Below are 23,909 nucleotides of genomic sequence, written 5' to 3' on the forward strand. Positions count from 1 at the left end.
GTCTGCTAGAGACAAGATCAAGATTACAACACCTGGCTGGAAGGCCTATAACCCCTTGCTCCAAACTCAGTAGGTGATCATTTTCTCTTCTATACCCATAAAATAAAAAAACTTAAATAAGGCTGGCCCCCAACAACAAATAGTATCTATTTTATTCAGACACTGCCCTAGGTGCTAAGGTCAAAGCAGCAAACAAGATACAAATAAGCCTTCTTGTAGCTTACAATCTAGTTGGAAGAGACAGTCAACAAATATGTAAATAAGAATTTCATGTGGTGTTTTGAAATAAACTTAAGAGTGGGAGAAAACAGCTGAATGGAAGTTCCTTTAGTAAGAATGTGTTGGGCAAACAAGTGTGTTCGGCTTGCTCTCTTGCATTTTGCCTGATTGGTGCCTGAGCACGGGCAGCACCACCTGAGTATAGTCTATGTGAGGCCGCATGCAGGTGCTTGCCATCAGGGCGGCAAATTGTAAATTGCTGATTGCCTGCCTACTTGGGAGGGGCCATTGTTTGATACTGTTTGCCGGAGAAGGAGTTTTTCCCCAGCCTGTTTTGCTTGGGAGTCTTGAGAGAGAGAGAGAGAGAGAGAAGCAGTTTGCCCCGTCTGCTTGTCTGCCATTGCCAGACTCTAATAAAGAAGATGGTCCACCATCCTCCGGCTCCACAGTCCCCTTACCGTCTGCCTGAATCCAATAGGAACCTGCCTGGCCACGGCTCCCGGCCTTACAGAATGGTTAGGAAAAGCCTCTTTGAAAAGGTATTCCTTGTGCTAAGAAAACTAGAAGGCACCAAACAAGCAGAGATCGGAGGATAAAGCTAGAGGCAGAGGGAAGAGAAATGCAAAGGCTGTGGCAGAACAAGCCCAGCCAGCTCCGTTTGTGCAGCCGAGGCTCAGGAAAGGCAAGACAAAGCAGGCAGGTCTGCAGTCACCTAGAGCAGTGGGCCTTAACCCCCGGGCCGCAGACCAGTACCGGTCCGCAGAGAAAGAATAAATAACTTACATTATTTCCATTTTATTTATATTTAAGTCTGAATGATGTTTTATTTTTTTAAAATGACCAGATTCCCTCTGTTACATCCATCTAAGACTCACTCTTGATGCTTGTCTCGGTCACGTGATACATTTATCCATCTCACCCTAAAGGCCGGTCCGTGAAAATATTTTCTGACATTAAACCGGTCCGTAGCCCAAAAGAGGTTGGGGACCACTGCTGTAGAGCTTTGAAATCAAGTAAGACTGGGTTTCATTCTGAGCACAATAGAAGGTGGCTGGAGAGATTTATGGAGAGGAGTAACACTCACTGAGTAGCATTTTTAAAAGGTGCAGGAGATGTGAGGAAGAATAAAGGCAAAATTGAAAACAGGGAGTCAGCTAGGAGACTATTTCATGGTTCGGTCAAGAAGCACTGGTGGCTTGAACTAGGGTACAGTTGTGGGGGAGAAGTACAAGAACAGGAAAGACTGATTATTTGAAACAACCTGATGATTTCAGAATCGTTCCATATCCAAAAAATGAACACTTAATGATCCTTTTAATTTTTGGTTCTTCAGGACAATTTTATAACATAGGTGATCAGAGAGGCCATGGAGAAGATCACTGCCAATTTGTGGACTCGTTTTTAGATGGACGCACCGGACAGCAGCTGACTTCTGACCAGTTACCCACGAAAGAAGGTACGTTTTCTGAGCCGACTCATAAGCAAGAGTTTTATAAATTAACCCCAAAAGAATTCATGCTGAGAAAAGCAATCACTTCAAAAATAATTCTACAGTACTATTGTTATAATTATCTGGCTAGGAAGAAAAAACTTAGGATGAAGACTTTAATAAGTGTCTCAGCTTTCCACAGAGACATATATAAATGCAATCTACTTGAAGGAAACCTGAAGAACAGTGTCTCCTAAACTTGAATCATTCATGTATTACCTGTATTTTTTTTTGTCAAGACTGAGCACACAGGAATTTTATTCCTTTAAAAAAAAATTTTTTTAAAGAAAACTTGTAGATTACCACAAATGGAAAAACAATATTTGTCTTAATTATGTATTTTCAATTAAAATAGAACAATTCTTTTAAGAAATGAGTAACTACTATAAAGCTGAAGACACGTTAGCACTAAACTGCTTAATGAGGATTAAAACTATAAAAATTCATCCTTGTTAGGCAGGGCAAGAGAGGGTAAATTAAATATCCCCATTACTTGGGAATGTAAACCAAGGTTTTGCTAAATACTTTAAAGTGTTTCACTGGTCTTTCCAGCAACACATTTTGTTCGCTGGCACTTCAACATACCAACCATAGTAGAAGATGCCTTGACGAGATCTGTGCACTCATGTACAGGCTGTTGCAACTGTTCTCCCATAGGAATTGAATGTAAAACACACTGTAAATCATGTACATTTCTATAATATACATTCAGAGAATTTCTTAATCATTTAGTATACTCCTTGAAGGTTTCATCCAAGTTCAATTCTTAGAAATTTAGCAAGCATAGAATTACCCTTCGTTTCTTAATATCGCACCTTTAGGCCCTGGCTGGTTGGCTCAGCGGTAGAGCGTCGGTTGGCGTGTGGAAGTCCCGGGTTCAATTCCCAGTCAAGGCACATAGTAGAAGCGCCCATCTGCTTCTCCACTGCGCCCCCTCTCCTTTCTATCTCTCTCTTCCCCTCCCGCAGCCAAGAAGTTGGCCCTGGTGCTGAGGACGGCTCTATGGCCTCCTCCTCAGGTGCTAGAATGATTCCGCTTGCAGCAGAGCAACACCCCAGATGGGCTGAGCATCGCCCCCTGGTGGGCATGCCAGGTGGATCCTGGTCAGGCACATGTGGAAGTCAGACTGCCTCCCCGCTTCTAACTTCGAAAAAAATAATATATAAAAAAATTAATTAAAAAATTAATTCTGCACCTTTACTCAGATCAGTGCTCCACAGACCAGCCAGAGTCCGTAATGTGCAGAAAGTACACTTTCACATTAGACAGAGCATACTGAATGTGGTCAATGACACGCAAAAGCACAAAACCGCTGACTCTTGCTCCTTTCCAGCTGTTTCCCACACTACGACCGTCGCACCCCACCTTGCTAGGCAGGTGCCCGTTTTGCCACCCGTTATTACCCTCAGGAGATGCCAGGGCCTCTGTTGCCACCTATTTCCTAAAATACTTCACCTTCAGCCACTTAATCTATAAGCAATGAGGGGGAAATGTCACATAGCAGCTGTTGTAATTAATTTTCCCTCTTAGGCTATTTCAGAGCAGTTCGCCAGGAACCTGTCCAATTTGGAGAAATTGGTGGTCACACCCAAATCAACTACGTCCAGTGGTATGAATGCGGGACCACAATTCCTGGAAAATGGTAGATGCTGCAGTCGTGTTCACCAGTGCCTTGTTTCATCGTGGCAAAAAATAGTTGCAAACACTATGGTTATTTGTCACATTCATTTAAAGCTCTTCTGTTTACTATGTATAAAAGTTTAAAATCTAATTGATAGCAATGTTAGATGTTTATTAGAAAGATTGCTGAGAATATTTATCAGGTCAGGTTTTACAAAGTCATTTTAAGAATGCAAGATATTAAGAGTAACATTTTTTGGGGAAGCTGGCTCCCTATTCATGGTATTTTAAGAGATCGTTTGTATATTATTTATCACAGTTGTAATGTTTTGAGATTCTTTTATAACAAAATTAACATCGAAAACTAATATACTTTTAAAAATATTACTGTTATTAATGTGTATTCTTCCTACTGGTGAGTTAATTCCATAAATCTCTACTTGGTTTAACTTATTAGGTCAAATTATCTTCAGCGTGTATATCTGGGAGAAAAAAGTCCAATATCCACGTTTATTTAAACTTCACATTTTTAGCAACAGCTGAATAGCTTTTCTAAAGCATTTAAAAACATTCATGTGAATATACAATTCCTTAAACATCTGCAAATTATTAAAAGGTTTTACTTGAATTAGTAAATTTCATTTCAGCTAAAAATAGAATTGAGAATGATATATTCAATTTCAAAAGTACACTTTTCTTACTCTACTCATAATCGTGTTACAATTTCTAAATATACTTTGTCAAACTGTCCCTTCAAGCAAGTCTTCCTAAGTGGGTTTCATTCTAAACAAGCCGTATGCAGAAACTGAATGTGAGGTCTGAACACAAAGATGACAGCTGAGATCCCATCACTCTATAGGATTTTTACTATATTTTTACACGTAAGACTTCTATGAATGAATGTATCAGAGGATGTTTTTATATTCTAACTCAACCTGTACTGAAAATCATATTTTTATTTAAAAAGGTACTGTCTTCATCTGGGGAGGGAGGGAGGAAGGCACATTGTTGCCCTCATTCTGAGGACCCTGGGCTTAACCCCTTTCGGCATGCTTCAAATCTAATAAATTTTGTACTTTTCAAACAAGTAGACATTCTGTAATAAAGAGATGCAGTTTTTTTTTTCTAAGGCTGAGTTCTTTATTTCTTCTGAATAGTTCATCTCTATAAGGAAAATCAAAGTTATTCAGGACCTATCATAACTCCCTTGTATCTTTTAATAGTGTATCTGCTGTATTTATATAGAAATGCTAATCTACCTGTGACATTGACTTCAAAGTTTCACTGTTTTAAGTCAATAATTGTTAAATGCATTACTTTCAAGTTAGGACAGAAATCAAACAGTACTGTTTCTTTGAATAGAAAACAGTTCTAATTAAACCATCTACATGTCATTTTCAGAAAAAAACATCAATAAAGATTTCTTTTTTTCTCATGTATACAGTATATAATGTTAGTGACTAAATGAAACTATAGGACAAATAATGGATTCAATAATCTTTATTAACCTGTCGATGTTACATTTTATACATAATATCTAGTTATCTTCTCAAAGAGACCTATTTTTAGTACATCATGTTAATAATAAAAAGCCAAATAAGATGGCTAAGCTTCAACCTAGCACTTTCATAACCTCTGGACAAGGCAAGCTAGAAAGTCAATCACTTTACACACACAGAAGAGTAGTGTTCCAAAATCACCAGGAAGCTGCTACATTTTAAGCAGGGAAGGAAAACATTTTCATTTTGGTCTTTCTTGTGTTCTAGCAAATTATACTTTCAATTAACAGCAACAATGATACCATAAAAAATGCTCTGCTTTTTAAATTTCTCAACTTCAAATTAAAATAAAATAGTAGTACTGGAGTCTTTGGGGAGGCAAATGGCTAGCAGCTACACCCATCAGTGCAGCCGAGCCCCTCTATCGGTAACCGGGGCCAGGCTGGGTATAGCCCTGACCAAAGGGGGGGCGGTTACGTGCGTAAGGGTTGGGCCCACTTGGAGGAGGGGTCACGGTACTTCCAGGAGCTTGAGTGAAACCTGGTCTTGGCTGGTAGGCCCCAGGCTGCGAGGCAGGGGCCACGGTGTAATTAGCAGGCTGAGAAGTCTGGGCGGCGTAGGTGTGCGCGGGGTAACTGCTCGCCGGGTACTGCTGCGGTGCCTGGGCAGGCAGCTGCTGAGGCTGGCCGGAGAAGGTGGAGGCTGGGGCCTGGGAAGCTGGCTGCTGGCCGTACCCCGGGAACTGCTGAGGTTGTTGGGGTGCAGTCTGCGGACTATAGCCTGCTGAAAAGGCAAAATAAACAGTGTATTACATATCTTCTTTTTCTGTTGGTAAAAATCTTCTAGAGAATTAGTCTTTACTGTTATGGACCAAAAATGATGAGAAATTTTAAAACTTAATCCTAAATATTTATATATCAAGTAGATAATAGATTTTAGCATATAAAATGATTTCCAGATCAAGTGGTATCAAAAATTTTCTAAACCTGCTCATCTTATATTGAAACCACTATATATACATTTTTTCATCACAACTGCTTCTACAGTATATAGTGCCTGAAAGCAAATTACTGTTCTAGTATAATTCTTTGAATAGAATTGATGCTCAAATAATACAGCCAGAATTACTGGAAAAACTCATCATTAACCTGGTTGAGGGAAGACCTATGTAACAATAGTACCAAATAAGAACACATTTTAGAGAACGGACACTTTACAATGAAACAATGGTGCTACAAATACATCTGTGCTACTGAGATGCTTTAAAGGTCCATTCTATAAAAACTAAGCCATTTAAAAATAAAACATCAAGTACCCATCTTCACAACCCTTTAAATCTTCCACTTTTTTAGACTTGGTATCTGATGTTTTGCCTTTACAACTCAAAATTATGATTTAGCAGTAACAACATAACACACAAAAGGCATACCATATTGTCCCACAAAATCAACATCTACATTATTTACTAAGGATGTAATCTTTTTTAAAGAAAGAAAAAGTCTGCTTCACTAAAAACTTTTATCTCTACCATGAAACACACCTGCAGCTACGTGCAATGAAACCTCTCCATTGACTGGGATCCTGTCAGCATTAAACACCAGATACATAAGAAAATTATTAAAATGTGTACAACCCTGCATTAAAAAAAAAAAAGGATTGAATGAATTTGAGTATATTCTGAACTCACCTTGAACCTGGGTTCAAAATTTACTCATGAAAGAAAACTTTCTGGCACAGTCCATGAGTACCACCGGAAAAGGTCCGGGAAATGGGCACCCCAGTGTCCACAGCGTCCCACGTTAGCGCCACCATCTGGCGTCTCCGCGCAGAGCAGTCAGTCCACTAGCCCAGATCTCCCAACCAAACCCAAGTTAATACGACTAGTGGGATCGGATATACAAAGACAATTTCAAAAAACTAAATTTTACTGGGTGGAGACCCTGACTAAAATCATTAAGAGCAAAGCTTAATTTTTAATAATTAAATATCTAATGCATTCTAATACTGAAAGAAAGTCATTTTGTCATCAAATCTTGAATGTCACACAATTCCTCCTATCTGAAGGACTCAGCTTTTATACTGAAAACGTTTATTCAACTTAAGACTGAGGGAAAACTAGTAATAAACACTGTCTTTTCATCCGGGCAACTGAAATCTAAACTGGCTTTTCAATTGAGTCTGAAAAGAACTGAATCTATAATTATTTCTTAAGGGAGGAAGTAACCCCAACAGCCTAAGATGCCATTTCCTTAGCAACTTTCTAGAATCTTTGACCCCAACGTGGCAACACTTCTAAAGTATAGGTATAGTCTCCCTCAAACCAAATTCCAAATCCCTTTAAAAATGAGTAACTTTGGTGAAGAACACCAGACATTGCAAGAAATGGAAATTCTGCAGGATTTTTTGAATAAATGAATACTATAAAACAACGGGTCATTTGGTCCACAAACCTCAAATATTTACTCTTAGCCTTTTATGGCAGAAACGTCTGCCGACCCTGGTCTAGGTTGGAGAATGCAGAGTGATAGAGGGAAGTGATTAACTGAAAGGTCAAGCGCGCTGGGATCTGATCTAGCAGCCCCACGCAACGGCCACAGGCCCTTCAGTGTGTCACCCCTTTCAACCCTGGTTGCCTCATTATAACATGAGGGGGTGGGACAAAATCAGTGGTCTCCAAACCTGGCTGCCCCTTTAGAATGACCTGCCATGCTATTAAAAGATCTGAGCCTGAGTCCCACCCAGGTTAAGTGAAACAGAATCTCTAGGGTAGGGCCCTGGCACCTGTAACTTTCCAAAACGCTCTCGGTATTTCTGAAGCAGTGAGAGCTGAAGTCCCCGGGATGAAATGATGAGTGAGTCTCCCTCTCTCTGAAAGAGATTATTTCTACAAATTACATATTTTGTAACATTCAAATTTTTCTTTAAGGATTGCAGCCTAAAAATAACATTCCCTCTAATATTATACTCCAAGTTTAAATTCATTCCACCTATTTTATATAATTAAAAACTAGCAGCTCCAAGTTAAATCACTCCTACAGCAAATATAGTCCAAATACAAATTTCTGTGTTTAAACACATCAAAATGCAATTAATGATAGAATTTTACAGCCTCGTGCAGGGACAGGCAATCTTTTTCTCTGTAAAGGGCTAGACAGTAAATATTCTAGATTTTGTGGGCCACATGGTCCCTGCTGCAACCACTGAATTCCACCATGGTGCCAAAGCACCAACAGACTGTACAAAACTGAGTGGGTGCAAATATGTTCCTATAAAACTTAACACAGAAACAGGCAACAAACTAGACTTCGCCTGTGGATTATAGTTTACTGACTCCTGCTTTAGTTTACACTATAAAATCCCATAAAACAGAATTTAGGCAAGAATTAGATAAACTAATTATAGTTGAAATTTAATACTTAAATCTTTCACTATAAAACAAGAGTTGAACACAAACTCTCTAGCAAATGTAAAAATTACCTTAATGCTTATAATCAATATGTTCAAAGCTATACTAAAGAGGTTTATCATAATTAAGTATAAATATTCTTCAATGGTCAGACAATAAAATATCCAAGACGCCTAATTAAAACAACTATATTTAATATTTTTAATTGCCTGAATTAGGTTTTACACAATTCTATTTTTTGGCCTGGTTTTCCTGCATACCTTTGGGAGACTTAAAAACCTAAGTTTAATTTAGTTCTCATTTACAGGGGTAGGCAGAAGGTTTACTGTTATGAATCTGCATGTCTTTTTCCGTATGAACAATCGTAAATCTCCGTTTGTCCACCTGTGTATTTAGACTACTTTCCATGTACGAGGGAACTATCAGTAGTATTTCTTACAGGCTCCCAGAGTATGCTGGAATTATCAGTTACAAATAATGGAAGAAAACGTCTTGCATTTTCTGCAATTCTAAGTCACCTAAGAGGTAAGCTAATTAAATTACATCAGTAGGAGACAGCTTCGTATAAAAAAGACCTTTATACTACAAGTAATTACAGAATCATCTACTATAATTAATTTTACTTGCCGAATGGAAAACTGAAATGTTGACACACAATAAAATATTTATGCAAAAATATTTTACAATAAAAAAAACAAGTGTTATTTCCCCAATAAATAAATACTACCTGCTGTGACAATGTATGACAAACGGAGGAAATGAAAGGAAGGATCAAAGTTTCATGAGCAGGCAACAGCTCACCCCAGGAGCAGCCCGCTGGGCCCTGCTCACCTGCATACTGGATGCCGTACTGCGGCTGCGGTGCCTGCGGCTGCTGGGCGCCATACCCGGCCTGCTGCGGGTACTGCTGGTACATCTGACCTGAAGGGAAGAAAAAGAGGCAGGTTTAATTCGACAGAAAATACTTCTCAGGCACATTTAATTCTCTACCCATCCAAACACATAAAAACCTTCCTGAGTAACAAAGACAAGAATGTTCGTTCCCGTTCAAGTGTCAATGAGGTAGAGAAGAATGAAAAATCTAACAAATGTTTTCAAACCCAAATGCCAACAAATATGTACTGCTCATGTTCAGTAAAAATCGAGTCAAAAATCAGTAAAAAAAATCAGGGAAAGAGAGACACACCATTAATAGCTCCATGATGGCCCCCAAAGACTTCTGCAGCATACGGCAGCAGGTTGGTATCCTTGACATTCTTAGAAAGTGTAACTCCACAGTACACCAATGAGCAATGAATAAGCAAAATCCACGTAAGTATGCAGTCACTGTCTACTTCCCTCTCACACCGAAGAGGGGTGACCGTGCACCGATGGAACACTGCAGAAATGACGACGTTTCTGAGGACAGGTCACCAGAGAGGGGCACTCTCTGCCTTCCTCCTTTGATCATTCAGTCTGGTAAAAGGTGCCATGTCGTGAGGCTGCCCAAGCAGCTGATGAGACAGGTCAGGCAGTGAGGAATGAAGCCTCCTCCCTGGAAGTAGACCCCCCAGCCTGGGTCAAGCTGCAGATGACTGCAACCTCCCGAGAGACCCGGAGCCACACAGCACCCGGCCAGCTACTCCCAGAGCCCTCCTGCTGAGACTGTACGAGATAATACATGTTTCAAGCATCTATGTTTGGGGGTAAATTGTTATATAGCAATACATAATAATGAATAGTTCTGACTTGGAAACATGTAGGGGTGGCAACTACTAAAAAAAAAGACTTAAGACATAATCAAATGAAAAATGTAAACCTTTTTATACTGCTAATTTGAACGAGCTGCCAATTGTAATACTAATTATGAGAAAATAAGGAAATTCAAATAGAGACTATAGTTGACCCTCGAACAAGGCAGGGTAAGTGCCATTCCCCCACACAAAAGTCAAAAACCCACATATAACTTTTGACTCCCCAAAAATCTGTGGTCCCTTGGTACCTGCAGGGATTAGTTGCAGGACCCCCTGCAGATAAAGAAATCTGCAGCATGTTCCAGTTCCTTATATAAAGTGATACAGAACAATGCATACAGTACATTCCTGGCATCCCAGGGTTCCCATCCACACATGAGAAACACCGTCCTCCATCTGCAGTTGGTTGAATCTGCAGACACGAAGCCAGGGGAAACAAGGGCTGACCGTACTGAAAACAACCCGCACTAAGTGGACCCATGCAAGTACGTCAAACGTGCTCGGGCCAACAACCGGATGTGCTGACATCAAGAACCATTCACGAGTCTCTTTCCACTCTGCTAGTTTAGTTTGTCCATTTGATTCCACATATAAGTCAAATCATATGGTACAACTTTAGGCCCTGGCCAATAGCTCAGTTGGTTCCAGCGTCGTCCTGGTGCACCAAGGTTGCGGGTTTGGTCCCCGGTCAGGGCACATACAAGAATCAACGAATGAATGCATAAATAAGTGGAACGACAAATCAGTGTTTCCCTCTCTCCCCCTTCCTCCCTCAAAATATCAATGAAAAATATCATTTAAACTTGCTGGTTGTAATACCAACATGGTGGTTATGTTACAAAAACATGTAAGTATTCATTCCCGTGCATAGTTCCCTCTCACCGAATAATTTATCTCCCATTATTATTTTGACATGCATAACAAAATATTTGAGTGACACAATGTGTAGGATTTTATTTAAATACTTCATCAAATTTTTAAAAGTGTCTGTGAGGGGAGTAAAGGTATTCTATCTCTACATTTGTGTATATTTCAAAATTTTAGAAATAAAACCTATCTAGAAGTCTACTTAGCTTATCAATATGATTTTACAGATTTTAATTATTTCCTCTCCACCTTTTTTGATTATCAAACAACAATTCCTCCCGGTCCCTGATGGTTTTTAGTGCTCCTCTCCTGTATTCTCACCACTTGCATATACTTATGTCTTTTTGGCCAACTATTCAACTGTACATAGTTTTCCAGTAAGAGGCACCTGATTTCTCTGAAAAAAAGATAGTATTATCCATTTTGTTTCTTTTCACGATGTTCAACATTTGGTCAATCCTTTTTACTGAACAACATATTAACACTAAAACCATTGGGAAAGAAAATACAGGTCCCTTTCATGGAATTTAAGTAACAATTCAATTATTTATTTTATCTTAGATTATCTCATATTCTATTAAAAATGACTACTATGTTTATCAATTACTAGTAATAGATTTTTATGCTGAGCATTCTGCACGAATTATAAGCAGCAGTTCACCAAACTAACTGGTGATGTCAGGGACTTACTGCACATCACACATTAAAAAGTAATAATGAAGTAGCCTATAACTGAACTCAGGAATCTGTGAAAAACGGATATACTAATCTACAGTTGACTGAGCTCTCCAACATACAGTAGGCACTAGCCACACGACTATTACTCTGTACCTGAAATGTGACTAGTCTTCATCATGATGTGCTGTGTTTGTTTGGAAGTGTTTCAAATCATACCCCAGATTTCCAGTATGCAGTATGAAGATGAAATATAAAATGCTAGTAACTTTTATATAATGACTGACTACACGTTGATACACTAGATATACTGGACTTGATAGAATATATAATTCTACCTTTAAAAAAATTTTTTTTCGAACAAGGATAATGAAACATTTTAAATTTTATGTGCCTTCCATTGTATTCCTTTTGGACAGCACTCATCTAGAGTCACCTCAGGAACACTAATCTACTGACTGATGTCACATACTAACAACTATGCAATTTTTTATATTGTATGTTTTAATGTAAATTAAAGAAAGGTAACAGCTTTAGCAAGGCATACAGTTAATGCCCCTGTAGAAGAATTCAATGCCATCCATCAGTGCCTTAGGAAAAGGGAACTATCTTGTTGTGAAGTGTAAGGGTGAGAATTTTTGAAATTTCACTGTATATCTGTTTATATTTTTAAATTTTATCTAACTGAAAATAATTTTAAACTAAAACAAACCTGATAGAGATATTGTTAGTGCAGCCTTAAATCCCATTCTTATATAAATGAATAGCAAAAATTATTTAGTACAATTATCCTTGCAACTGCCATTCTTTAAAGTATATACTGCTTAAAGGAAATTTAAAAAAAAAAGAAAAAATACCAGATGTTACCAGTAGTTCATCTGATATGGATATTAAACTCTGATTATAGCCAAAATCTGCTTTTGCTTCCGTTTCCGCCCACTTCTGCTTCGATTCTAGCCTCCCAGTTCTGGCAGCTGCATCTTGGTGCAGAGGGAAGACGTGACTAAAGCTGGTTGAGAAGAGGCTTAGGCAGGAAGAAATTCTTCCCAAATGACTCACAATCAGCAAAATGCCACCTAGTAGTCCCTATGACTAACATCCATCCAATGAGAAAACTCTACGAGTATCAGCAGAGCATAACTAGGAGTCTCTTACAAAAGTGCTCTGTTCATTTTGGGCTATAACTTTTTCTGTGTGTGACTGATAAACTCAAGTCACTTGCTCCTGAAAATACATCACGCTACCACAGGACCCTTGATACAAATAGTTAGAGCACCACCTAGTGTTTGTTTTAAAGTTGAATGTGTAGTTTTAAAGGTCCTCTCATGTACGGGCAATTTCACAGAACCAACATATTAATATCTGGAACCCTAGAAATCAGTCACTATAATAGTTCCCACCCACTTATCCATGGGGAATATGTTCCAGGACCCCCCCCCCCCATGCAGACCTGAAACCACAGAGAGTACCCAACCCTCTGAAACGGCATGCCCATCTAATGCAATCGATTTTATAGATCAAACAAAATATATATGGTAATATATATACTTTTTTTCTACACAATACCTAAGATATAGTTTAACTTATAAATTAGTCACAATAAGAGATCAATAACATTAACTAATAAAAGAGAACAATTATAAGAATATACTAGAATGAAAGTTATGGGAATGACTTTGGTGCCATTATTAAGTCAAATAAGGGTTACTTAACACAAGCACTGTGATACCATAACAGTCTAACCAAGATGGCTACTATGTGACTGACAGGCAGGGAGCATACACAGTGTGGGTACACTGGACAAAGGACAGACTCAGATCCGGGGCAAGATGACTCAAGATTTCATCACACTACTCAGAACAGTAATACGAAAGTATCACCTCAACGGGTCACCTCTGACCCTCAAGTCACCACTGACTAGTGACTGGTATAAATCCTTCCTGATCTTTCACCTTGTATTTTTTTGCATATAAACACTTTTTTAAGGTTTTGGTTTTCTTTTCAATAATCAGAAGCATACCTGGCATTTTGTTCTATTTGTTTTTTTAACTCTCCCAAAATACCGTATCAGTAAATCAAATCTTTCCCAACTGTGTTCATAGCATGAATGCACTTGTGAGTGTTTACCATTATAACAATGCCGCGGTGAGTATTTCTGCCCATACCCCTTCCTGCACATGTGTTCTAAGCTCTATTTTACCTTCACTCTGACCTGCTTGAGTCTGAGCTCCTGCATACGGCGGCTGCTGGGGCTGGACGCCTGGGGGGTGCGCTGCAGAGGAGGAGGAAGCAATGCTGTCCGGAGTTCCTGAGCGGTCTTCTGCAGGAGCGCTGGGCGGCCCTAGGCGGCACAAAAAGGCAGTTCAGTTTCTGACACAAGACTATTCCCCAGCAAGCTCAACTGAAGCCTGGTTAAGGGAGATTAAAAATAAAAGGTGCTATACAATAAGCATAAGCACAAATGCAGCATTTTACATTTAATATAGTATATACATTTTATTTTTCCTTTTGTTCCAGTCTCTTAAGAATCCAAAGCTGCAACTGGAAATCCTTCCCTATGAAATTTAAAGTGCTATATTCCTGAGTCATAACCACCCTCTGAAAAAACAAAACTCGTCTCTGCAACACCAATGTCCTCCACCTTATGCAATCTATTTTGTAGATCAACCAAAAGTATTTCATTCTTCGATGGGTCTGCACTGCCCATAAATAAAGTTCAACCTTCTAGTTTAGTATTCAAGGATCCAAACACTATTTCTCACAATTCCTCTACCATGCCCCCTTAAGCTAAACTAATCTATTCCCTATTCCCACAGTATATCTACTATTTTTTCTGCCTCCATTTCACTAACCACTATTCCCTCCACTGTCCCATTTTCACATATCTCATTATGTCTTTAAACTCAGTATAACTCCACAGTTTTAGTAAGTCTTCTTCACCCATAAATACTTCTATAGAGTAAGTATACTTTTATCACAACCCTTACCAACTTCTACCTTGCATTTGAGATGATCTCATCTTCCCTCTTAAGACTACAAGCTCTTTGGCCAGGTTCCTTTGAGATTCTCTCCATCTGCCTCCCAGGGCCTAGCTCTCTTACCCATGCAGCCACTCCAATTCTTACAAAATCGTAAACAAGCAGTAAATGGAAAAACTCACTCAAGTTCTAATATGGTCACAGTCAAAAAAACAATATTCAGGAGACAACTCTCAATACATTTACTCCTTTAAGTTCTTTTTGTTCGGACAACACAGAAGAGTGGTTAAAAGCACAGGTTTGGAGCCTAGGATCAAATCCTAGTACTGCCACTTCATAGCTGTGTAGCTCTGGGCATGTTACTTCATCTCATTCCCTGTCTCAGTTTCCTCATCTGTACAAAAGTAATTACTACTTCATAAGGTTCCTGTAAGAATAAGTTATCAAGTGTTTAAAAAAGTGATTATTTAGCAGAGCTTAAGAAAGTTATTACCACTTATAAAGCTCCACGTAAGTACTAGCAGACTACTTCCCTGGGGGCAAACATCTGTCCCTTGAACTGGGATATCCCAGAACTGAGCACTGCACAGTGGCAGGAACGCAGTGGCAGTTGACAGTCCAGGTCTGATGAGAACTTCAAATAGGATAATAGCAGGGGTAACAGAGACACTGATGTTACCAAAGTAAAACGGACGACTGCTCCCGTGTACCATTTCTCTGACATCTACATAACACGTAGATACGTTCCTATATACACTCGTCCTACAAGACAGTTATCCTTAGAAAAAGCATTATTTTGACTCCTCTTTTCTCCCTTGTACGCAGTCTATTAGTTAATGTAGCTCATCCTATCTCTGTAATACTTCATCCCTCCTTCACGTCCACAATCACTATCACAGCATAGTTTCACATCATACCTGAAACACTACAAAGTATGTGAACTGTATTAACCATAATATTTTGGTCTGGCATATAGCATATTCTAATAAAAATTTTTAAGCCAGATTTCATATGTAACTATTTACTCCTCAAACATTTTTTAAAGTTTTACATATTAAGTAGCTGTAATATTAACTCATTTCAGATGCTTTAAAATGTGTTTTTCTGCTGTGTCACTTATCTGATGTCTTCTTTTGCCAAGAATATACATCGTACACATACGTGTCTCTTTTCAGAATTTCACACAATTTTCATTAGTAAGTAATCCCATAAAGTATCATAGAAAAATAGACTAAATCCTGCATTTTTAGTTACTGATAATGGAGAAATTAACTGATCAGGTAAACCCTCCCTCAGGTAACAACAAAAAGCCTGACCAAAATAGAAGAAGACAATTATCTCTGTTAATCAAATGTCAGCAGAAATCAGAAAATAGTTTGCCCTCAGTGCAGTTACTACAACGGGTAAGAACCGCAAGCCCTGCCCGCTGCCGCTTGCCCTCAGTGCAGTTACCACAACGGGTAAGAACCGCAAGCCCTGCCCGCTGCCGTTTGCCCTCAGTGCAGTTACCACAACGGGTAAGAACCGCAAGCCCTGCCCGCTGCCGTTTGCCCTCAGTGCAGTTACAACGGATAAGAACTGCAAGCCCTGCCCGCTGCCGTTTGCCCTCAGTGCAGTTACCACAACGGGTAAGAACCGCAAGCCCTGACCGCTGCCGTTTGCCCTCAGTGCAGTTACCACAACGGATAAGAACCGCGAGCCCTGCCCGCTGCCGTTTGCCCTCAGTGCAGTTACCACAACGGGTAAGAACCGCGAGCCCTGCCCGCTGCCGTTTGCCCTCAGTGCAGTTACCACAACGGATAAGAACCGCGAGCCCTGCCCGCTGCCGTTTGCCCTCAGTGCAGTTACCACAACGGGTAAGAACCGCGAGCCCTGCCCGCTGCCGTTTGCCCTCAGTGCAGTTACCACAACGGGTAAGAACCGCGAGCCCTGCCCGCTGCCGTTTGCCCTCAGTGCAGTTACCACAACGGGTAAGAACCGCGAGCCCTGCCCGCTGCCGTTTGCCCTCAGTGCAGTTACCACAACGGGTAAGAACCGCGAGCCCTGCCCGCTGCCATTTGCCCTCAGTGCAGTTACCACAATGGGTAAGAACCGCAAGCCCTGACCACTGCCGTTTGCCCTCAGTGCAGTTACCACAATGGGTAAGAACCGCGAGCCCTGCCCGCTGCCGTTTGCCCTCAGTGCAGTTACCACAATGGGTAAGAACCGCGAGCCCTGCCCGCTGCCGTTTGCCCTCAGTGCAGTTACCACAACGGGTAAGAACCGCGAGCCCTGCCCGCTGCCGTTTGCCCTCAGTGCAGTTACTACAACGGGTAAGAACCACAAGCCCTGCCCGCTGCCGTTTACCCTCAATGCAGTTACTACAATGGGTAAGAACCGCGAGCCCTGCCCGCTGCCATTTGCCCTCAGTGCAGTTACTACAACGGGTAAGAACCACAAGCCCTGCCCGCTGCCGTTTGCCCTCAGTGCAGTTACAACGGGTAAGAACCGCAAGCCCTGACTGCTGCCGTTTACCCTCAATGCAGTTACTACAACGGGTAAGAACCGCGAGCCCTGACCGCTGCCATTTGCCCTCAGTGCAGTTACTACAACGGGTAAGAACCACAAGCCCTGCCCGCTGCCGCTCCAACAGCAGAAAGCCAGTGCTAACTTCACAGCTGGCCATGCATCCGGGAATCTGAAAGGGGAAAATCTTTAAAGTGACCCGCCAAAGAAGTGAGTCCCAAACCCCAGCTGACCATGGGGTTAGGAGGTAGGTAGAAAGACATCCAAGAGGGCTCAGGAGAAAAGGAGCACCTGGAGCTAGGAGAACTGGGCAGAGGTGTCAGCTGCTACACTCCACGGAAGGCAGGTGAGTAGTCTGAGTCCACACAAGTTAACTCCCTACTAGAGCAACAGTAACAAAAAACCCTCAAAAGAACCTAAAAGAATTTCAAGTCACTACAACATATTAACCATAATGTCCATTTTTCAATCAAAAACTGTCAGAAGGCATGCAAAAAAATAAGAAAATGTGACCACAATCAGGAAAAATGGCAGGCAAAAGACACTCCAAATTGGCCTAGATGTTAGATAAAGCAGACACACTTTAAAAGCAGTTATTATAGATATTTTGAAAGAACTATGCAAAACTACATTTAATAAATTACAAGGAAATAGTCTTAATGAATGTAAAGGTAAGGAATCTCAACAGAAAAAATAAATTATAAAAAGAACCAAATGGAAATTCTAGAGCTAAAAGCACAATAAAAATTTACTAGAAAGGTTCAACAGCAGATTGGAAATGGCAGAAAGGATCAGTGAACTTGAAGAGAGATCAAAAGAAATCATCCAATCTGAAGAATAGAGAAAAAAATTAAAAAACGAACCTCAGAGACTAACAAGACAAATATTAAACTCTCTTTATATTTCTTTGTGGAACCCCAAAAGAGAGAAAGGAAAAAAAATGTTGAAAAAATGATGACAAAGATATAAAGGAAGAAATCACAGTACAGTTGTTGTTAGATTAAAAATATTCAGGTTAATCACTTACTACCCACTTACTAAAATCGCCTTCCTAGCAGGAAATATCTATCGTCTAAAAATCAATTATTTAGTTGCTAATGGTTAATTCTTGAGGATCTGATCTGCATGAAGAAGTGTACAAATCACTGAAAAATAAACTATTCAGATGAGAGTGCAGAGAATATCAATTCTTGCTATCACGTAGCTGCAGAGTATCGCACTTAGACTGCCTAGATCCGAATCCCGCCTCTGCCTCCTACTGCCTCTAGCAGAGGTCTCAAACTCGAGGCCTGCGGGCCGCCCGCAGACTAATCCACGAACTACAGTTTCTGGTCGTTTTCTGACACTGAAAAGTGTTGCGTAACAGTTGCCTTTTGTAGACCTAGTGCGGCCCGCAAAACGGCTGTGATCTTGCTCTGCGGCCCACATGCTGAGTTGAGTTTGAGACCCCTGCTCTAGTGCCTGGGAAAGCCACTGAACCTGTCAGCCTGTATCCTCATCTGTGAGATGGAGAAATAACAAATCTTCTTTCACAGAGTAACTACAAGAAATAACCCTCTCCAGGTGAATGGTGTCGCTGTGAGCCCAGCAATGAAGTTCACTGTGTTGTAGCAGACTGCGCAGTTCCTGAGTGTGTCAACCCAGTCTATGAACCAGAACAATGTTGTCCTGTCTGCAAAAATGGCCGAAGGAGCAGTCCCCATCAGTGCCTATGCTCTTCCTGGCAGAGGAGGGAAGAAGCGATGGTGGCCGAGCAACTGAGGAGCTGTCAGCCTAGAACAACAGTGCATCAGAGATTTACCGACTCAATAGTGTGAGCCTATAAACTACTGTCTGTGTGAGACACAAGGAACAACCAGAGCCCCAAGGTGGCTGGTGGCTCTTGCAGGTTCTGCTCACATGGGGGCTTATCAACTCCATTTAAGTTTCACTGGTCAAAGCAAGTCACCTGGTCAAATCTGTGTCAACTGGGCAGGGAAACAGAACTGTTTTACAAGGACAGGGAGACAAATAATTCAGAAAGATATTAAAATTTATCTTAAGTTATAGTCTTCATGAGAAATGCACCCACATATGTGTAAAGTATTATTCCAGTTAACCCATATATTTTTTGATTAGGCAGCCATCTTTGTGCAAACAAAGAAAACCTAACCCCGTGTTAACAAAATCCAAAGGAAAACTATTCCATATGTAATTGGAAAATCTCAGAATAGGTCTAGTTTTATGCACGGCCAGGCTCACAGGTCCATAAATATCTGAAAGATCCTGTCTCTTTGCCATGTCAATCTGATCTATTCCCTTCATTCTTAGTCATGCTTCCCACCCTCATCAATTTTTGTGGTGAGGATGGCACTGACACTAGTATATTCGACCAACCCAGCGACTACAGTGAAAAAGGGAATGTCTTTCTAAAATCCTTGGCAAAATTTCCAAGAAGGATCCATTTGGTTCAGCGTTAGTCATGTGTCCATCTCTGAAACCAGAAACCAGAGTTCTGAAGGCAGGCCTTAGTCCCCTGTCCATCTAAGCAAGTAGAGCAGGGGTCCCCAAACTGCGGCCCCCTGAGGCCATTTATCTGACCCCCGCCGCACTTACGGAAGGGGCACCTCTTTCATTGGTGGTCAGTGAGAGGCGCACAGGATGCGGATGTGCTCCTGGAGTACTGTATGTGGCAGCGCCACAAAGCGCAGCGTCACTCACATACAATACTACTGCCAGTGACGCGGGACGCATGCATCACGGCTCCGGAAGTGCGTCGTATCACTTGTTACGGCTAGCAGTGACAAATATAGAACCAGACATTGACCATCTCATTAGCCAAAAGCAGGTCCATAGTTCCCATTGAAATACTAGTCAGTTTGTTGTTTTAAATTTACTTGTTCTTTATTTTAAATATTGTATTTGTTCCTGTTTTGTTTTTTTACTTTAAAGTAAGATATGTGCAGTGTGCAGAGGGATTTGTTCATAGTTTTTTTTTATAGTCCGGACCTTCAACGGTCTGAGGGACAGTGAACTGGCCCCCTGTGTAAAAAGTTTGGGGACCCCTGAACTAGAGGCTGGGGGTAGATGGTCTCCTGGACCTCATAGAATAAATAGGATTGTTCTAGTGATGACAAGGGGGTTGCTAATACTTCACCTGAAAATATGTCTAAGGTGAAGTTATTTCTTATCCTATTCACCATGTATCAGCTGTTTCTTTCACTCTGTCTCCACAATGAATCAGTCTAATACCACCAACTCCTGCTAAGCCAAAGAACTAACATTCCGTCAAATTCTATAATTTTATTCCTAATTTTATAAAGTTCTAAAGGAAATCAGTACTGTACTTTGCTATAGTTATTACATTTTATGCTCAACGCATCTTCTGTATCCTCACCCATACACGAGGAAACCACAGTAGTCTTATTTACCACAACCTTATTCCCATATGAACAGGGAGTATTGTAAATTTGCTTATCTAAGGATTTTTTCTTGCTACAAATGCCTTCAATTATTTATCTAGTCCTAGATGTAATGAAATAATATAATTCATTCTCATTGACATGAAATAAAGTACTTCTTAATTAGAAAGAAAAATTCATATAAAAGCACTTTCTACACTAAAGCCATTTAACCAGAAATCTAGATTTAAGTTTAAAATTTCTCTGATTTCAGATCAGAAAACAGACTAAGACATCAAATATAATTTAAACCCTGTAGCAAACATGAAATACTTTAAATGGTTCAGCTTTTTTAAAAAAAGGTTTGATCTGTACTTCTGATAAAATTTACCTACACTGAACAGTGGTAACCCCATGAAGAGGAGTGTTCTTCTAACCGGGAGCGGGCGTAAGCAAGCCTCCCAGGGTGCGGGTAATCATCTACATCTTGATCTGCTTGAGTTTTAAACAGGGGCATACATACGTAAGATTTACTGAACCTTAGTATTTGTTCACCTCACTATATCCAAATATCCATCCGTTAGAGAAGGCAAGGGAGGGAAGGAAAGAGAGGTCAAATGAAGGGCGGGACAAAAGAACTACCTTACCTGAAACCTGATCATCTGTTAAGCCAAACGCGGACATGACATTTTTATTGATCTCATCTTGGTTTTTTAGAGGATCAAAGGCTGACATACTTGCTGCCATAACCTGAGTAGACTGTTTTCCAGAAGAATCAGAAGCAGCAGGCTTTTCTTCCCTACCATCCACAGTGTCTGTAAGAGGAAAAAAACAGAAACTCACCAAAACACAGAAGAGCAGGAAATCCAGGGTACAGCAAAGGTAGGTTTACAGTGATGGGTAGACCAGACAGTTTACTCGTGCTTTATTATTTACTAATTATTGCACTACTCTCCATATAAACAACTGGAATGCTAAAAGTAAGTACTTCTGAATGCAGGATTATGGATAACACTCCTTTCTTCTTCAGATTTCTTTATATTTTTATTTTTTAAATTAGAAAAAAAGCCAAAAAAAACAAAAAAACCCACAAGATAAATAACAGCTTTTTCAAACAACTTTATCAACATCCTTCCCTAAGAATTATTAGATGAGAAAAAAAAATACAAGCTCCTTAACAGAAACTTTTTTTCATTTTTTGAGCCCCAAGACCTGTATCCTGACATCAGATACATATTAGACACTTGCTTTACTTTGTAAAAGAAGGTATCAATTAAAGTTACTACTATCAACTGTTATGTTTTATTTACACTTCTCTATTGGTCTATTACTAAATTACATGAAAACCTTATGCCAACGAAAACACTAAACACATTTTTAACTTGCTACTTCTTTGTTTGAAATACTTCTTATTTAAATCCTTCAAGATGGTATGTGTCTGGGATTTACTGAAAATAACAGGGTGTGTGGGAATGTGTGGGAGATGCTGATGCAACTTGACAACTGTTAAAGCTGGGTGTTGGTCCATGAGTCCTTACAGCATAATGTCTACTTCTGTATATGTTTATGTTTTTCCACAATAAAATAGTTTTAAAATAAATAAAATTTTAAACATTATCAGCAGGGTAAATTTAAAACCATGCTGTTCTTCTAAGGATACTAAGGTACTCAACAGGCATTTATACTACTTAGTAGAAGAAAAAGGGTTCAACAATAACCTACAATTAAAAAAAAAAGTACCTGAGGCCAAGACAAAATGATAGCAAAAACAAAACATAAAATAAAAATACTGCTAACCATTTACTCAACAGATTATCATCAATTTTTTTTGTTACCAAGCAAGTAAAATCAGTTATTAGACCACCTTTTTAATCAAGAAAAACTTCGTCTTGTGAAATAGACGTAAGTACTAAGGGAATTACAAACACACATGGGCCTACAGCTCTCATTCATTTCTATTATTCCACTGGTTACACTAATATTTCCTAAAATTCTGGAAACTCCTATAAACACTCCTTTAAAATAAGTCTACCAGTTATCCATCTCCCCCACCAATATTCCTTTCTCTAACTTCAAGGCTACATCCCAAAAGCATATCGTATCAATCTTACAAATTATTCCTCCTCACACTACCCCCTTCCACCACCTATGCACCCTTCCACTTACTGCAAACTAAATCCATTAGAAAACACAGTATATGCCCACCCACCTACTGGTCACTCCAATAACTGCTAGCGCTCCTGTAAGAAGTTAAGCCAGTGTTTAAGGCAGCCTACACATTATCTGCCTCAGAGGAAACAAGGATCCAAGAAACACTACAGAGGTAGAGCACTGAGAACCACAGCAGCTGCACATTTCTGGGTTAGGACAAGCCACATGGTTCTACTGAGTATGACAGAACACTGACAGTTTTCTGGTTGAGATTTTTTCAATTTCTGGTATATTGATAGCTTTTTTGGCTTATTTTATGCTATTTTTCTTGAGAAGATGATTAAACCAGGATATGTATGAAGAGCTTAAAAACGTAGGAAATTTCATACAGGGCAGGTGATCAAGAGGGAAGTGATCTCACTAAGCACAGGAGAGGAAACAAAAAATAAATTGCAAACATCTCTAAAACTGAAGCACAGAACGTATTATTCTCAACAATGACTATAGGATGGCCACACAAAGAAAATAATGTAATATAATTTCCAAAATGCAGAGAATAAACCGATTTCATCTTTTACATTAACACAGGTGAGAAGTAAACATGAAAACATAGAAATAAAAAACTAATCAGCCTGACCAGGCGGTGGCGCAGTGAATAGAACATCGAACTGGGATGCGGAGGACCCAGGTTTGAGACCTCGAGGTCGCCAGCTTGAGCGCAGGCTCATCTGGTTTGAGCAAAGCTCACCAGCTTAGACTACAGGTCACTGGCTTGAGCAAGGGCTTACTCAGTCTGCTGTAGCTCCACAGTCAAGGCACATATGAGAAAGCAATCAATGAACAACTAAGATGTCGCAACCAAAAATCATTATGATTGATGTTTCTCATCTCTCCATTCCTATCTGTCTGTCCCTATCTATCCCTCTCTCTCTGTCTCTGTAAAAAAAAGAAAAAGGAAAAAAGAAATGTACAATTGAAATCTATTAACCAATGTCACTTGAATATAATTAAAAAAAAATTAATCAAGAAAAGTAGTCGATACAGAGGCGAGAAATGAGACCAAAAAGGTTGCAGAACAGAGCCTACTCTGAGTCATTTCTGCACAGTACTGGCTACCCTTATTGAATTTTTATCTAAGTTTCAATTTATTCTACAGGTGGTTAAATCCCCTGAAATTATACACAAATATTGTTGTGTCAGCATTTATGAATTCTCCTTGGAAAATGGACAAAAGTTTTCTTCAGATCCTTGACCTAAATTGGAGCTTTAGTTTGGAGACAGAAATCAAAACAGGCAATTTGCTTTCACCTAAAATATAATGTTTCATCATAAAAAGGCCAGAGATCTCAACATAGTATTTCAGCAAATCTCTAATATGCGCTGAAAT

At 39.9% G+C, this 23,909-nt stretch overlaps 2 protein-coding genes across 8 annotated transcripts in view; one reads left to right on the forward strand and one right to left on the reverse strand.

The window, feature by feature from the left end:
• Positions 1-4,685, forward strand: part of ABI3BP (ABI family member 3 binding protein) — a 254,121-nt gene extending 249,436 nt beyond the window's left edge. For both annotated transcript variants that reach the window (XM_066240657.1, XM_066240658.1), the window contains 2 exons: positions 1,553-1,675; positions 3,239-4,685. In XM_066240657.1, the coding sequence (XP_066096754.1) occupies positions 1,553-1,675; positions 3,239-3,354 (239 nt within the window). In that variant the 3' untranslated portion in view covers positions 3,355-4,685. The remainder of the gene's footprint in view (positions 1-1,552; positions 1,676-3,238) is intronic.
• Positions 4,686-4,810: 125 nt separating this feature from the next.
• Positions 4,811-23,909, reverse strand: part of TFG (trafficking from ER to golgi regulator) — a 28,563-nt gene continuing 9,464 nt past the window's right edge. For 3 of the 6 annotated variants that reach the window (XM_066240660.1, XM_066240659.1, XM_066240661.1), the window contains exons 5-8: positions 21,019-21,186; positions 13,709-13,849; positions 9,065-9,154; positions 4,811-5,610 (exon numbers count right to left, since the gene is read on the reverse strand). In XM_066240660.1, the coding sequence (XP_066096757.1) occupies positions 5,249-5,610; positions 9,065-9,154; positions 13,709-13,849; positions 21,019-21,186 (761 nt within the window). In that variant the 3' untranslated portion in view covers positions 4,811-5,248. The remainder of the gene's footprint in view (positions 5,611-9,064; positions 9,155-13,708; positions 13,850-21,018; positions 21,187-23,909) is intronic. The other 3 variants (XM_066240663.1, XM_066240665.1, XM_066240664.1) reach the window with 3 other exon arrangements.

This window comes from Saccopteryx bilineata, chromosome 8 (genome assembly GCF_036850765.1).
Source record: "Saccopteryx bilineata isolate mSacBil1 chromosome 8, mSacBil1_pri_phased_curated, whole genome shotgun sequence".
Classification (NCBI taxonomy): Eukaryota; Metazoa; Chordata; class Mammalia; order Chiroptera; family Emballonuridae; genus Saccopteryx; species Saccopteryx bilineata.